The sequence below is a fragment of the Lytechinus pictus genome, chromosome 14 (assembly GCF_037042905.1).
Source record: "Lytechinus pictus isolate F3 Inbred chromosome 14, Lp3.0, whole genome shotgun sequence".
NCBI lineage: Eukaryota > Metazoa > Echinodermata > Echinoidea > Temnopleuroida > Toxopneustidae > Lytechinus > Lytechinus pictus.
In genome coordinates this window covers 22,483,483-22,501,167 of record NC_087258.1, presented here as the reverse complement: position 1 = coordinate 22,501,167, position 17,685 = coordinate 22,483,483, and the positions used below count along the sequence as shown (strand labels likewise).

At 34.3% G+C, this 17,685-nt stretch overlaps 1 protein-coding gene across 1 annotated transcript in view; it reads right to left on the bottom strand.

Moving 5' to 3' along the window:
• Nucleotides 1-465: 465 nt before the first annotated feature.
• LOC129276466 (mixed lineage kinase domain-like protein) overlaps nt 466-17,685 on the bottom strand; it is a 32,742-nt gene continuing 15,522 nt past the window's right edge. The window contains exons 9-12 of the mRNA XM_054912844.2: nt 15,387-15,451; nt 8,537-8,680; nt 5,276-7,930; nt 466-2,945 (exon numbers count right to left, since the gene is read on the bottom strand). Of these exons, the coding sequence (XP_054768819.2) occupies nt 7,899-7,930; nt 8,537-8,680; nt 15,387-15,451 (241 nt within the window). The 3' untranslated portion in view covers nt 466-2,945; nt 5,276-7,898. The remainder of the gene's footprint in view (nt 2,946-5,275; nt 7,931-8,536; nt 8,681-15,386; nt 15,452-17,685) is intronic.

The window sequence follows — 17,685 nt, the reverse complement described above, 5'->3', positions numbered from 1 at the left end:
ATTACACCAGTGTATTCTAAGCATGCACTAACTATGACATGATTGAATTTTCCACCTGGGGCGGATCTAGGATTTTCAAAAAAAGGGAGGGGGGCATATTTGTACAGGAAAAAATTGACAAGCAAAGAAAAAAAGGAGTTTTCACAACAAAATGGAGGTAATTTTGTTCAAGGAAAAATTGAAAAGCAAAAAAAAAAAAAAAAGGTCCGAATATTCATGACAATGTGCATATAACTGTTTTCACAAAATATCGATAAACTTTAAAGTTCAATAACTTTTTTATTTGTTATCCGATTTTAATAACATTTTCAGCATTTTGCTTTGTGAATTTTACTCTATTTATTTAACCCATTTGGAAGTTGGGCTAGTGGTTTAGATCCATAATTCGGTGATAGAAACAAGGATAAGAAATTGGGAGAAACTGATCGACACAACAAAGAGATAACACGCATACATTTAAATACATATTTGGAAATCATGATCACCATTTTATTAGACTCATTTGGTATGCATGCTAATGCACATCTTTCAATAATTATTTTTGGTATTTATCCTTATTTTTCTATATAAATATACATTGCATTTTAGTCAGTTTTGTTTCACAAATTTGCATGATGGTATTGATTTTAAAATTGAACTTTGAAAACATAGTGCACAATAAGCATCATTTAATTCACAATTCATACAAATTACAGTTCTTTTACAGAACAAATTTGAATTTCCCGTGATCATAAATATAAAAGTAGCATGTACAACTACGAAAAAAAGCATACACTGTACTGTATATGCTGTGTAAAACATTGTGCTCACAGAATCAAGGCAATGCTACAGATATATTCTAATCAGATATTCAATTTAAATCATAATTAGTACAGGCCTAATGATGATAGGTAAAAGATTCGGAACTGACCAATATTGTTCAAGATTACTGGATAAATCACACTTTTTGTGGAAACTATATAGATCTCAGTATCCTTTGGTATATTTCCACCATCACACACATCTTACCTAGAATTCATGATCAATTAAAATGCATAGACTCGTTGTCTGATAAATTTTTATATTAGTATAGAGTACTGGCTGATATATCTCATTAATATACTCACAAATAATGCATGAATATTTTGCTTGGAACAGTGCACTGTAACATGCACACAGTGATACAAACAATATTACAATTGATTTTTATTTAGTTTACATGGTTTGTCATTGACTAGTTTATACATTTCTTTTTGAATAATCAAATTGAATAAGTTAAAGGGCCAAATTAAAGGCAAACATGCATAATCTGTCTCCTCAAATAACTTCCATTTTTTAGTCAAATTTTATTCGACCAAAAGGGACACAAGACTTGAATATATTCTACCCTGTATGAAGTACTGGAATAGGAAAAACATTACATTATCAATGAATCTACTCGAGGTGAAAAGACTCGGACTAATATAGAGGTAAATGGAACCAAGAGAATATTTCTTATTGCCAATTTGCAGACAATCATGTGACCTAAATATCCCTAAAAATATATACCAGTATGTTTTATTGCAAAAAGTAATTCACACCATAAAAACAAAGTCATAAAACAAAACAAAATACAAACCATAAAGATGCCAAAATCACGGTAATAAATAGATTTTCTTCAATATCAAAGAGGTTCCAGAATCTTTTTGAAAACTATATTGTAGACATGAAAAGGCAAAACTTTGACATTAATAGTACATGTATGATAGCACAGATTTATATAACAGGTATTTGGTATAATCAATAAGGATACAATGGATCTGCCAACTGATCATTTTTCACATTTGTAATAAAACTACCGAGTATTTAAAACTGGATTGTGATGCACAATGTGGAAAATTTCAAATTACATATACATGCCTTAATCATTACAATGTACAGCATTATACTCACATGGTATTAGTAAAGACTTGTACAAGTACTAACAAGACCATATAAGTATTTGCACGCATACTATGCAATTTATTATTATTTATTAATTCATGAAGTACAAAGAGATTATGAATATCATGTGCTTTATAAGAACCATGTAATTACTATTACATTGGGTTAGCAGAAATTAAGTTTCATCAAAGAAATTAGACGGACTTAAAACTTTCTTTCAGGCAATGGTCAACTGTTGATTTGACTTTTAAAGGTCAAGTCCACCCCAAAAAATGTTTATTTGAATATATAGAGAAAATCAAAAGAATAAAAAGAAATAGTGAGTGGATGATATGATAAGTTCCCTCATTTGCATACTGGCCAGGATGTGCATATTTGCCAACTGTGTCGGTGATATGCTGTAAAAGTGAAGCCCTCAACTGCACCCGAAAATCATTATTTAATGCTTCATAAAAGTAAAACTAAAGTGACTGAAACACCAAATCCCAATTCTATTTCATACATCCCTGGATACTAACATCTGTTACAATAATCTTTTACAGTCACATATCTTAAATCTACCTTCACAATTTTTTTTTCCTGGAGATTTTTTTAAATCCCTATATTAAATACAACATACATCAAAGTATGTAAGCCAAGTTCTTCAATAAATCATACTAAAGGTGTAATGAGCACACAATTTTTGAGGGGGCCAGACATGGCATATGGGGCAAAAATTTTAAAAGCTGCAAGCAAGCGAAGCGAGTGAGCACAAATTTTGACCTTTTCAATTTTGTGATATATTTTTACATAACATTCAGAAAATAAAATATTCTGCCCCTTTTCCTTCCCTTTTCTCCTTGCTTCTCTTGGTCCTGATTTTTTGTATGCAAGTGGATCATACATGTATATTCTTTGGTATCATATAGTTCTTGTCTGTGGCATTCATCTACAAATTATTATCAAACATGTATGACAAGTGCGTCCAGCATGGGAGGCAGACAAGGGGGGGGGGGGAAGGGGGTAACGGGGATGGGGTTATAAATATCAGCTTTATATCTACTCTAAACAATTTAAGGGCATTTTCACCACAGATGGACACAGAGGCAAAAAAATCAAGTTGATATTCATGTCAAATGCTTTATGTTTTTTAATAAAACAAGACCTGAAGTTTCCGAGACAAAAAAATTTCCGACTCTGGCAGCCATTTTTTATTTCAAAATGGCTGCCAAAGTATGGATACAAATTAGTGTTGAAAATAGTATATTGATACATATTTTGTTTTGACAGATTTTTAAAGAACAGGTTTGATCATGATGTTTTCGCCTGTGATTTAGCTTGCTATTATAACACTTTTTAAAATCCCACAGAAAGAACACCAGTAATTTATTCATCTGATAAAAAAACATTGATGAAGTATGTGATATGGTATGTAATATCAGTTACCGAAAACATGAACTTTTTTTTCTAATTTCCTGGAAAAGAGGATATATTAAATGAAACTTGGTAGATTTCCTCTCTAGGTAACACCCCTCCCTTCTACGCCAAAATTAAAGATTACCAATTAACAATGAAGCCATAGGGTACCATTAAATATATGTAATGTCAATTACCAAGTGGAAAATGTAATGTCAGTTACCGAGATGTAATGTCAGTTACCATGATAAAACGTTGGTTACCAATATTGAAATGCAAATATGTGGTCAATTTTATGGTGAAGAAATATTGTATACTTGTTATTTAAGTCTTTCACTTTAAAAGTCACACCAGAAGGAGCTTGCTATTGACTTTTAAAAGGTATAGTTCACAAGGAATACTATATGAAATTATGAAGGAAGTTGCATTCCCATCAGGCCAAAAAAAAATTACTATGAAATTGTTTTGTACATGCACTTACCAAGTACCTAATTGTATCAGACAATTTTTTGTTTGATTTTCGGGGGGGGGGGGGGGGGGGGGGGTAGGGGGTACTTTTCCCAACCTATTGCCTAAATCTGCAACATTTTTAAAGCTTAACATTGTGATGAAGGGGATTTCCAGTGTCCCTTTTTTAGTTTCTAGGATTCTTTTGAGTATTGCCTCGCTAAAAGTATATTCCTGGTTTTTATACCTGTTAGTAGTGTGGATGTGTGATACAATTTTGTTTTTGGTTTACAAGTATAGATGAAAAGTGAAATTTGACAGTTCTGATCAATGTTGCATGGATCTACTAAAACTGTTTTTTTTTTCTAATTTACAAATAGTTCATTTTCAGTTTAGAAGCTGGAGTTTATTTTTTGTTGACAGTTTAAAAAAGAAATAAGCAAAGGAAATGATTAAACAAATTATGAAGAGAATTGAAATCCGACAGATATGAACAAGCATCGCTTGCACTGACCAGAATAGAAATCAATAAAAATACATGGCTGCATGAGATTCAGGGGAGGGGTACATGTAGCCTAGGGGAGGAGACCCTTATTCATTTTGCCTTTTTTGAGGGGAGGGGGAGGTTGGAGAAGGAAAAGGTTTAAAAAGTCAATATAAAACTGATGAATATATTATGGGTGTATAGTCAGAAAAATCCATGTGTACAGTCAATGCAATATTAAATTACTATAGGAAAACATGTAGCTGCTATGACCCCCCCCCCCCCCCCCGAGTAAGTAAAACATACATTTCTTATCTTTTGATAATTAAAAATGTGAAGTATTATGAAACTGTTATGATTTTAAAAAGCCTTACATATAAGTACCAAGAAAATTATGCCTTTGAAAATCATATAGCACTGGTAAATGTTAATGTGTATTGTCAGTTACCGACAAGTAATGATAAAAATGTTCAAATCAAAGAAAGGAATTAAGAAAAAGAAAAAGTTTTTTCATTGAAATGTTCCTAGAAACTCGGGTATACTTCCACATCAAGCTCACTTTCATGTGAAGCTCTGCACAGAAGATACAATGCAATGATTCCACACATTTGACTTCCATGTGTTATCTCTATGGCAAATTAAGTGTAATGTCAGTTACCGTAATGTCAGTTACCAGCATGGTTGTGGAAAAATTATCATAGCCCCCAAAAGACAAAAACGAATTGTTGAATATTTTGACACATCTTAACCTAGTAACAGAGGTATATTTACATATTCAAATTATAACTCTATCTACTCAGGGACATGAGATATTTCAATTTTAATGAACACCCTGAAATTGCATGTCCTTTTGTGTAATGTCAGTTACCGACACATTTTTGCTTGCTGATGCGTAAAAAAATGTGGTTACATAGGAAAACTTAGTATCAGGTTATACAGCAAGGTTCACTTTATTAACTCTATCAAAAGCAAACTCCCATCATTTGTTGTTTTAGAGATACACACAATGAAAGGTGTGAAAACATTGTGCCGTGTAATGTCAGTTACCGTGAAAATGCCCTTAAGGTAGTCTACCCAATAAGGGCAGACTACCCCTATCGATGTCTTTAGAGCTTTATATCCACTCCAAAAAATTGTTGATTTTATCATGCCGGTAACATTTCATAAAATAGCTTCTGTGGCACTTTAATCTGCTATAAAACACTTGAAAATCTCACAATCAGATATACGTATCATATGTACAGTATCTCAGGAACAGCCCCAACTTAATTATCTGGTACACAAATGATAATAACAACTCAAAATATGAAAAAAAAGGTTGCGGTCATGATATTGACGTGAAACAATACATACACTTCTAATAAAACAATATAGATATCTTGGGCATAATATTTGAAACATTTCTCATCAAAGTACATTTTATAATGATGATGTTTTTAAATAAAGATAAATATCAGCTAAGGAAATGCGTGTGGGCTTGGGTGATTTTGCCCTCATGACAACCTGAATTACCCTTAAATTTCCCCAAATTGTGTGCTTTGGGGCAACCACCTTTCCTAAAGTCACCCTAAGATCATCTGCCACAAACACTAGAATATATAATATTCAAATGCTTTTTACATTATAATTGCATTTTGCACAGAAAAAACAGCCCTTGAAATGAAAGAATTAGTCCCCCATAGTCTGCAACACCCGAAAGTGGAAAAAAACACCCCTAGAAAAATAAAGATTACTTCCTACCCTGGTAAAAATACTTGTAATAAAAGAGGATAACATCATGGAAAACATATCATTGTCATTACATTCAAGAGAAAAAAGGCATATACTTTATATATTTTTTCAATAAAGTTAATAACTTTATTGAAAAAATATATAAAGGCACAATACTTCTCATTAAAGAACATTTTATTATAATGATGTTTTTAAAGATATAAATACATGTAATGACAAAGGAAGATATTGGAAGATCATTCAAAATCAAAAGCTTATTACCATAAATATTAAATAATTAAAGCACGATTCAAATGAATATGAAATACGTATCATAAATAGCAACAATGTTCAATTTACATGGAATGGAATCAAAGCACAGGTGGAATGACACAGCCTTGTTAAAAATACTGTATCACTATAAAGATGGACGATTTTTACAATCCGGTCCTTTTCCATTAAGACTTGTTATAATAACAAATGCACCATTTCTGTAACAAGTTCACTATCAGCCAATCAAATTGAATGGTTTCAGTAGCTTGTAACTATTATTGCAAATTTATTATTGTAACAAGTTTTATGAAACTGGTCACCGATTCTTAATCACAGGCAAGGTCGGAGTGACAAGTACTATTCAAGTTGATTTTTAAAGGAGAATGAAACCCTTGAAACCAGCTGAATCCATATCAAAGAGAAAAATAAAAGAAACATATTGTTGAAAGTTTGAGGAAGATTGAATGAATAATAAGAAAGTTATGAGCATTTGAATATTGAGATCACTAATGCCATGTAGATCCTCCCATTGGCAATGCGACCAAGATCTGTGATATCACACACGTACAACTCCCTCATTACTTTAGTACTTATTTCACTTATATTCTCACTTTTATAGAGTCTATCACAAGGTGAGGTGTTCTCTTTATGAGAGGACAAGTACAGAGGTTTCACAACATTATATCATTGATGAATCATTTGTCATATGATTAGAATAGCAAAAAGAGATGTTTTGGGGTATATTTTCAGAGTGTCCAAAAGGGGAGAGTTGTTCATCTGTGACATCATAGATCTTGGTCGCATTGCCAATGGGAGGATCTCCATAGCATTAGTGATCTCGAAATTCAAATGCTCATAACTCTTCTATTCCTAGTCCTATTTTACTCAAACTTTTGTTGATCTTATTCTTTGATTTTTCTGCTTTCACAAAAGCTAACTTGCTCCAAGAGTTTCATTCTCCTTTAAAGAAACAAAATATAAGCGTAAAGAACAAAACACAAGTTATAAAAAGGAGTTTGATTGTTTGCAGAAGGTACTAAGTGTCAAAATTTGTAGCAGTGCAACCGCCAATTCACAAGCATAATCAAAATAATTGGCACTGCTTTTTATTTGCATGGTCTTCATGATAAGTTCATTGAACAACCGTCATCAAAATGCTCTTATTCTTCTTAATGATTGTGTTCATGATTTCATATTACTTGATTATCTCCATCATCATCCTCATCATCATCATCACAACGTCATTATCTTCCTACTCCTCCTCATCGTCGTCGTCGTCATCATCATCAACATCATCATCATCATCGTCATCATCGTCATCATCCTCATCATCCCCACCATCATAAATATCACATCATTATCTTCATCCTTATCATCACCATCATCACCAATCATCATCATCACTATCATCATTATCATATAAATCATCATCACCACTACCATTACATTCGTAATATCACAATGTATGTACATACCACTTTCAAAATAAACCACCATCATAACTTATTTCCCCCTCCCCTTCATCAATCATTCTACTCCCGCTGCTCCTCCCCCCTCCTGCTCCTGTTTCTCCTCCTCAATGATACAAGCTGGTATAAAACTGAGAACAGAGACTTCTCGGGTCACTGAAGGTCTTTTCCCCGCAAAGTAGAGAAGCATTTTACAGCAGATGCAGGCAAGCTCTGGTCTAGCACATCTTACACAGGTGGGCAACAACAGCTGTGAATGATAAGATGACACATTCTGAATAAGAGTAAGCTTACTAATTATTATACTACATATCTGTATGATTAGTATTCAATCTAAATAACATTATTATTCATAATAGACCTTATACATTTCACAATATAATCTCATAGCGCCCTCCCTCAGAGGATATAGGAATACGTGTAAATGGAGTTGTCAGAGATGCACTAAGTGCAGATCACCAACGCATGCAAGGCAATGGCACTAATCTCTAAGATGGCGGCACAATGCCGTCTAGGCATAAAGTCTGTACTACGAATACTGAATAAGCTGCTTCCGAAGTAACCTCTCTTTAAAACAAAGAAAACTCCCAGGGATTGTGCATTTAGTTGTGCGAATGAAAAACTTTAATACAAATTTCTGCTGGAGTAAATAAGAAAGGCTTCAACACCTGCGCTCTTTAATCATTGATGAAATAAGACCGTCACAACCTTATTGTATGCCATTGTACGATCATCGCATGCCACTCTACGGACATCTTACGATAACGGGATGCGATCACTCTACCAGCACCAAACGATGATTGTAAACCAATGCAAACAGGGCTAAACAAAGCTTAAGAATATAATCCTAGCTTACCATCAGTGGCTGGTCGTTTATTGGGATAACTGTGCCGACAGAGAAGAATCAGATCTTTGAAAGGACCCGGCGTGTCAGTCGGAGGATCTTCTACTATGCCATCCTTGATCTTGTTGTGCTTCTGAAGCGGTGTCAAGACCCCCTCTGCATCCAGAAGTAGGAACAACAAATTGGAGAATTAGTTTCATATATATTTATAAATTATTACAGTCCAGGTGTGTGTTTCATAAAGCTGTTTGTAAGTTAGGAGCGACCCGGGGAGCGACTTAAAGAACGACTGGTGAGCCTTTCTTGTGGAACATGTAAATGGCATACACCAAACTGTTCATTTGCCATGGTTTAGCGCATAAGAAAGGTTCACCAGTTGTTCTTAAAGTCGCTCTTAACCCTAAAAGGACTGGGCTATTTGAGACGTATTGAGGACTGGGGGGGGGGGCATCATTGCCCCCTTCTGATCTCGGCCGCTGTTTGCGCGATCGCGCATAAATTTGGCACACACATTCTTTACCGCATAAGTCAGTATAAAAGAAAATGTCTGAATTTTCTTTTTATTATTATAAATAATATATGCAAATTCATTTGTGAAAACCATTATTTGCATATTTTACACCTAATTTCACTTCAAATTTTCTCTTTTTCCAAATTTCATCTTTGTAAACTAATTTAAAGGTTTCTTCAAAGAAAAATTGCGAAAGCCAATTTTATCCTTATGTATTTCTTTGTTTTTAGAATTTCTTATGTTTTTCTTTCTTTTTTCATCTGTTGTTTTTCTTTTTTTTTCAATGGAAATTATTACAAACCATTTAACAACTATATTAAACCCTAAATTGAATAAGCAGACCAATTAGAATGAAAACAGTCGAGAATTTTTGGAGAGGTCAGACGTGTTTTAAAAGTGCTCCGACATTTTGTGCAATTTTGCTGTGTTTCCTGACATTTTGTGAAAACGATTTACAAATGTATATGGTTGTATCAGAAACTGGATAGCGGATATCAAGGATATACTCATTTTTCAATTGGATAACTTATTTGGATATTATCGAACGTTTTTTGCTTGAAATTTCGATCATTTTGGAGAGGAAAGTGTCAATAAACTTCTAAAAATAACTTCATTTACGCGTCATTGCCTAGCAACGCATCATTAAACGCATACTGGCCTGGATGGAACGCATCACTGGTATCTCTTTGCGCAACCATTCTTTGTGCGCGTAATTCTAATTGTTTCCTGTCATTGTGACGTCAACGATGTCTGGGAAGAGAAAGTCGTCGAAAAACAACTCTGGTGATAACGTAGAGACGAATGAGAGCTATCTTCTATCACTAATCAAGGATGAGCTAGGGAAACTCTCCAATTCCTTGAATGCTAAGCTGACCGTTTTGGAGCAGTCGATCGACAGTGTACGAGAGGGACAAAGTAGCATTGTCAACTCGCTGTCGTTCCTCAACGAGAAATTTGAGGAAATGAAGTTGAAGGCCGAGAAGATTGAAAAGGAGAACAGAGAACTGAGGGAGCAGAACATCTGTCTTCAGAAGAGGTTCAGTGAGTTGACCTTCCAGCTTAACGATCTTGACCAGTACCACAGGAGAGTCAACTTGGAGGTGGCAGGTGTACCAGAACGACCGGGAGAGGTTCCTGAAAGGATCATACTCAATATTGCAAAACACATCAGCCCAGAGCTTGCAGCATCCGACTTCGATGTGGTTCATCGGCTGGGTTCCAAGCGCCAAGCTGATAACAGAGCCCGTCCAATCATCGTGCGATTCACCACAAGACGTGCTCGGAACATCATGTATGATGGAAGAAGAAAGCTGAAGACCCTCAGCACAAAAGATCTTGGATACAACAGCGATGGCAAGATCTACCTCAATGAAAACTTGATCGCTTCCACTAAGGAGCTAATGAAAGATCTCAACAAGGCCCGCCGAGATGCCGGATACAAGTTCTTGTGGACCCAGAATGGCCGAATCTATATAAGGAAGGATGAGAAGTGTCAACCCATCATCATTCATTCCAGAGAGGACTTTTCCAAACTGTAGTAGGACTATCCTTCATCCATTCCATGTTATTCGATTTTCCAGTATTCTTTTCATTTATTATGAAATTCTCGTCCCAAAATTTTTCGCATTGTTCAATATCTGTGTTATTTTCCGTGGTATATTTTGCATTCCTTCACTGCCCTTTCAATAATGTTTCAATACCAGACATTTTATGGAGGTCATTTTACTTATTTTTGTGTGCAAATATTCTTCATCGCCCGTTAATAATTGTATTAGATAATCTTTATTTTGTTAACTATTACAACTGTAGTATTTTCCGAACTCGAATTTTGGGTCATGATGGTATCAAATCTAAAAAATGCTTTAGGCCTATATGCTTAGCTTACAAAGATTTTGTTTTAAAATGGCAATATATTATATTTCATAATGGTGGATAATATGCGTGATTTCCCCTTTTATCATCTGAATAATGATGATTTCTTATTACTAAATCATCAAGATAAAAGCAATGTTATCTCAAATCATCATACTCCATTTGATAGATTTTCTACTGATATTCTTACAAATAAATTTGATGAACTTCAAGTTGAATTCGATATTCATGATAAAGCATACAATCTTTCCTCTTCTCCATATTATACAGAAAATTCATTCAAAGACTATGCTAAATTGATTGGAGAAGATGATGTTTTTATTTTGCATTTGAATATAAGAAGCGCTAACCAAAACTTCGAGAAATTACGATTATTATTAGAAAATACACAGTTTGCCAATCCCCCAATTATTGCTCTTACTGAAACTTGGTTCACGGAAACCCCGAATTCCTTATGCACCCTCCCGAATTATGATATTGTTATAAACAATAGGAAAAATAAAATTGGAGGTGGACTAGCATTATATATTCCGTCTTCATTTGATTATGCAATTAGACATGAATTTGAATATATGAATGAAATCATCGAATCCTTATTTGTAGAAGTAAAAATTCAAAAAGATAAGAAAACTCTAATAGGTGTCATCTACAGACCTCCTCAAACTTCTTGTATAGAAGATTTTTTACTTGCTACTAATGAACTTTTGCAAAACGGAGAATTGATAAATAACAATTGTATCATCACTGGTGATTTCAATATTAATCTCTTGACCAGTAATCACTCTTTAACAAATGATTTCCTTGAATTAATGTTATCTTCTACTTTTTTGCCTATTATTTCTAGACCAACCCGTATTACTGATCATTCTGCTACGCTTATAGATAATATATTCTGTAACTCTCATCCTCTTCCGAAAGCTGGCATTGTAACGACAGACATATCCGATCATTTTCTTATTTTTACCCATATCCAAACAATGCAATCACTCGCAAAAATGGAAAAGAAATATAGGATCTGTCGCAACTTTAGTGATAAAAATATTGAACGCCTTCAAGAAGATTTAAGCTCTGTTGATTGGTCTGACGTTTATAACTCGAATGTGAATGTCGATGACTCATTTGACATATTTTTGAAATCTTTCAATGACTGCTTAGATTCTTGTGTTCCTTTAAAGAAATATCGAAATTACGATTATAAGCGTGTTCCAAAGCTCCCATGGGTTTCAAAATTGATATTAAGGTCTATAAATCGGAAAAATAATCTGTATGTTTCTTATATATCAAATCCAAATGATATTTCAAGGAATAGATACACGTCTTATAAAAATACCTTAACAACTACTCTCCGAATAGCAAAAAAGAGGTTTTATTCAGAAAAATTAAATTCATATAAAAACGACCTTAAAAATACATGGAAAACAATAAATGGGGCCCTAAACAAAATTAACAAATCTAGTGCTGTTCATAAATTATGTGTAGATGGAAATATGGTTGAAGATACTCATTCTATAGCAAATGAATTTAATACATATTTCTCTCAAATTGGACCAAAGTTAGCTGGAAATATTATGCCTGTAGAAAATTTGTTTAAGGACTTTTTGGATAAACAAAATGAAAGTTCAATATTTCTTACTCCAGTTCATAGAGAAGAATTACTTGAGATTGTATTTAATTTGAAAGCAGAAAAGACTCCCGGTTATGATGGCATTACAAATAGAGTTGTGAAAAACATTATACATTCTCTTGCTGATCCTCTGCTTCATATATTTAATTTATCGTTGCAGCTTGGCCAGGTCCCAAAGAAGATGAAAATAGCTAAAGTTATACCCATTTTCAAGAAGGGAGACCAATTAATTACTAGTAATTACCGCCCAATATCTTTGTTAACTTCGTTCTCAAAAATTCTTGAAAGGATAATTTATAAAAGGACAGTTGCTTTCCTTAAGAAATATAGTATTATATGTGATAATCAATTCGGTTTTAGAGAAAAACATAATACAACTCATGCTATATTGACATTAATAAATAAAATATCTACTTCTTTTGACGATTCTGATCACACCGTAGGGTTATTCCTCGACTTCTCAAAAGCGTTTGATACAATAGATCATGAAATACTATTATGTAAGCTATCAAATTACGGTATCAGAGGGACAGCTTTACAATGGTTTAGGAGTTATCTTACTGATAGAATTCAGTTTGTTACAGTAAATGAATCAGAATCTCCAACAAGGCCAGTTTCCTGTGGAATTCCACAAGGTAGTATTCTTGGCCCTTTGCTATTTGTACTTTATGTTAATGATATGAAAAATTCATCTCATGTTCTCTCATTTATTCTCTTTGCTGATGATTCCAATATTTTCTTTACACATCATGATCCACATGTACTTGTGAGCACTATGAATGCAGAATTTAAAAAAGTAACAAACTGGATTAAAGCCAACAAACTGTCATTGAATCTGCAAAAAACTAATTATATGCTTTTTAGTCATTCATTGAAACATCTACCGCATCAAATACTTTTAGATAATACTGAAATCAAAGAAGTGCAAACAACAAAATTCTTAGGTCTTACTATTGATCACAAGCTTACGTGGAATGCTCATATCAACAATATTTGCAAAACGGTGGCAAGAAATATTGGAGTCATCAATAAGCTTAAAAACGCTCTTCCAGCACAGGCGCTATCCATGTTGTATTGTGCATTAATTCTACCATATCTTAATTATGGAATTCTGGCATGGGGTAATGCCTCTCAAACGAGACTCAATAAAGTCTTGCTACTTCAGAAAAAAGTACTGAGAATAATATGCAATATGTCCTTTAGAGCTCATACAGATGAATTGTTTCGTCATAAACGTATCCTTAAAGTCAATGACCTGTACCGCTTGCAACTATTCCAATTCATGTATCAGCTAGATAGAAATAGTGTACCTAATGTCCTACAAAAGAAATTTATGAAAAACAATACTTTACATTCATATAATACGAGACATTCAAATGACTATCACTTACCCAAAAGTAGAACAGTATTTTCTAGCAAAACTGTATTTTTCACAGGACCAAAACTCTGGAATTCTCTGGACAGAGTAATAAAAGAGGCAGCTAATCTAAACCGATTTAAATTACTCATCAAAAAATTTATTCTGAATTCTTATTGATTCAATCAAATATTTTGTGAACCTCATACTTACCCACGGTAGTATTGATTATTTTAAAGTCAATATTTAATTTTGTATATAGTGTAAATACATTTGTGTTACAGTGTTTATATATAATTTTATAGAATTTTGCTGATTATTTTACTCTACTTATATCATATTACCCTTGTATAAAATTTTGATAGGGGGTCTACATTTTACAAGCTTTGCTTTTTAGTAGGCCCCTCCACTTTTTTCATTTCATTGCTACGTTTCAATCCTGTGTGTTATGCATTTTTCCAGTGTTAAAATGATTTATTATAAATGTACTTTGATGATTGTGAAATATGAATATATCAATAAATAAAATAAATAAATAAATAAAAAAATAATCACCCCTTTATGAATTTCATCTCCCATAGACTTTGTACACAAAGTATAAAAATTAGCCATTTTCGGCATGACATTGTCTCGTAAAAAGTCACGTAGCGTCGCGATGCTATACCTGTATGTCATGAATTTTGTCTCAAAAGTTGGGCGAGACTTCAAAGAAAAAATTGTAAAATTTTGCTGCGCTATCTTTTTGCATTTTGGAAATATCGCGCGAAGCATCGAGGGGGGGGGGGGCATCATGGCCCCCCCCCCCCCAGTCCTTTTAGGATTAACTTATGAACAGCTTTTGGAACGGCCCCCGGCAGGAATTACCTGGGGGGCATTTCATGAAGTAAATAGAAGGTGATTTCACTGACAACTGTTATAAGCTACTGAAATCCTTGCATCTCATTGGCTCAGAACAATTTAATCAGTAAGAATAACTGACAGTGTGTATCATGAAACAGTGCCCAGGTGATCTCACTTGCAGTGGCGGACCGTGACCCGGAGGAGACAATTGATTGGAGGGGCACTGTATTGTTTGTGAACAATGCTGTGCCCCTCCAATGGTTTGTCTACTCCAGGTCACGGTCCGCCACTGCTCACTTGTGACCTTCCTGTTGATCAAGGTTTTTTCAAGGGCTGACGAGAGGAAAAGAAAACCCAGATTGAGTCAAATATGTCAGATTCCACTCATATTCATACCTTTTTTGTCTGAGCAGAGATTGGACATCTCCTTCAGAACTACATGCGCATTTTCCATGTGAACAGTTTTCAAAAGTATAAATTCACTCATGAATATCATTATCATGAAGAACCAGACATGGTAGCTCAGTGGTAGGGCACCCACCTAATGAACAAGAGGTCATGGTTCAATCCTCGGCCGAGTCACAGTGGAAACCTTCTGCCTTCTTATAAAGCGCTCAACGTTTAAGAATCTTTTAAAAGTCAATGTACGATAACTTACCTTTGAGTTCTGTGGCCTCAAATGGTCGCATCCTCGATGCAATCTCATACAAGATCACTCCAAACCTTCAAGACAAAAAAAACAAAAAAAGATTAATGACAGAAAAATGCCAGGGGCCTGTTACAGGAAAATTGGGTTTAAACACAAGTCAAAATATCAAGCCCAAGTCCCGAATACAGGTGCTTCATTGGCTGAAAATCAAGTTGCGCAAGATTTTTGAGCTGTGCTTGATCGCAACTCTTACTGCAAAGGGCCCCAGTTGTGGTAACGATTAAAAAATGAGTTCATACAGAATCCAATAAAATGACCATCCAAGTGTTTGTATGTATAACAAAAATGTGCAATGGGATTCTGAAAGAAAATGTGTAATTACTGAGAAATAAACATGGCATTTCACTGAAATGTCAGGTCTTTTTCCAAACAATAATATGCACTGTCTGTCACGTTGAAAATGCAATATCTTTGATTTAAATGACTAAAATCTATTAATTACTCTTACAAAAAAGTGTAAGTTGAATCAAAGTCAGTGAGAGAGAGAGAGAGAGAGGGAGAGGGAGAGAGAAAGTTATCTATTGAGTGTGCCATTGATGGTGAGGAGTTATTCAGCTGTGCAAGACATAACTGTCTTGGCCTAGCATTGTGTCTTTTGAATAGGAGGCATAGCAATGCACCTACATGTAATTGGGTGTTATACATTGTATGTGGATTGCTAGTGTACAGAGAGTGGACACACCTCAACTTGAACGCCATGAGGAAAGGAGAGTTGGTTCTTGCTGCTCTGAAAACGCAGTTGAAGATAATTTGTCTTTTTTGAACTTGCTAATTTTATGCAAGAACTACTAATTTTTCTAATCCAAGGGCAGAAGAGTTAGCCTGTTACATCAGTGTAAACTTAACAATTTTTCTTTTTCAAGCCTGTGAAACTCAAGCCATCGGTAAGCGAATGACACTTTTGTAATTCAGCTACTATAATTAAGTTAGTTTCAAATGCTTTAAAGACATGGCTGAACTTGTGTTAAACCAGGATAGAATATTGTATTTGATTTGTAACAATTCAAACTTGAAATGTATTAAAATAAGCAAATGCTTCGTTTTGTTAAAGACAATTAAGACATGTAAGTAATTGTTAACTGAATATAAAGTTATGTATGTCAATTATATTCTCCACATGTATAAAATAAATGAATGCATACTAGAGAATATGTTATGTGCATTCTCAAAATGTAGATGGCACGTGATGTTGGGACTTAGGACGAAATACATAATCTGGATGACTGAGTTGGCGGTTTGAACTACATCGAAGTCAAGTCACCCGCAAGGCAGTTCCAAACCTTTGATTTAAAGGCAGACTGTCATCAATCGTTGAACTGGTGAGCTGTATCAAAGCCAGATAATGCTTGAAATGAAACTGTTATACATGCAGAGAAAAGATGTCAATTTTATGAAGAAAACCTGAACTGAGACGTTATAACTCTTCGATTGTCAGTTAAGACAATGTTTTTAATTTTTTTTTTTTTGTCGATGCTTTCATTGTTGAAGGGCGAGTGGCCCAGGCCAGAAGGCCTATATATTCGAGTTCGTGCACTGAACAAATTGTAGAAGTTGATTGTAGAAGTTGATTGTAGGAGTTAAAACTCGACACAGTTCTGGTGTCCGTTTCAACTCGTTTATTGACCGGTGTAGAGAGCTTATAATATTCGAATTGAGAGTTGACTGACAGTATAGGATGGTATGAGAAATTTTAAATACTAAAGTGATATCTAAACAGTCCTATAGGTACAAGAATTATATGCCAAGTGGTGAAGGATAGATAGGCTAATTCAGGGCCTAATCCCATCATTGTTGGAGTGAGGTATATGTATGGATAGTGAGACAATATGTTCACTTAATGCTAATTGTGCTAAATAAACACTGATGATTGTTCTTTATGCTAAATGGCATGTGTTGAATCTCTATCATTTGAGTCTCCATGTGACACTGTCCCACATGTGCTTTCCTGTGTTGGCAATCTTCAGTGTGATAATTTTCAGCTTAGATTTCATGAACAAGAGTTCAATTTATGTAACTGTACCAGACTTAGATCTAGGATAATATAGTGAGAAGTCACCTTGTTTTTTTTTTGCAGACTTTGTCATGAAATCAGTGTTTATTGTTTTATTTCATCATTCTTATCATCTCTCCTTGACCTCTATTAAGGTCAAGTCCACTCCAGAAAAATGTTGATTTGAATCAATAGAGGAAAGTCAAACAGGCATAACGCTGAAAATTTCATCAAAATTGGATGTAAAATAAGAAAATT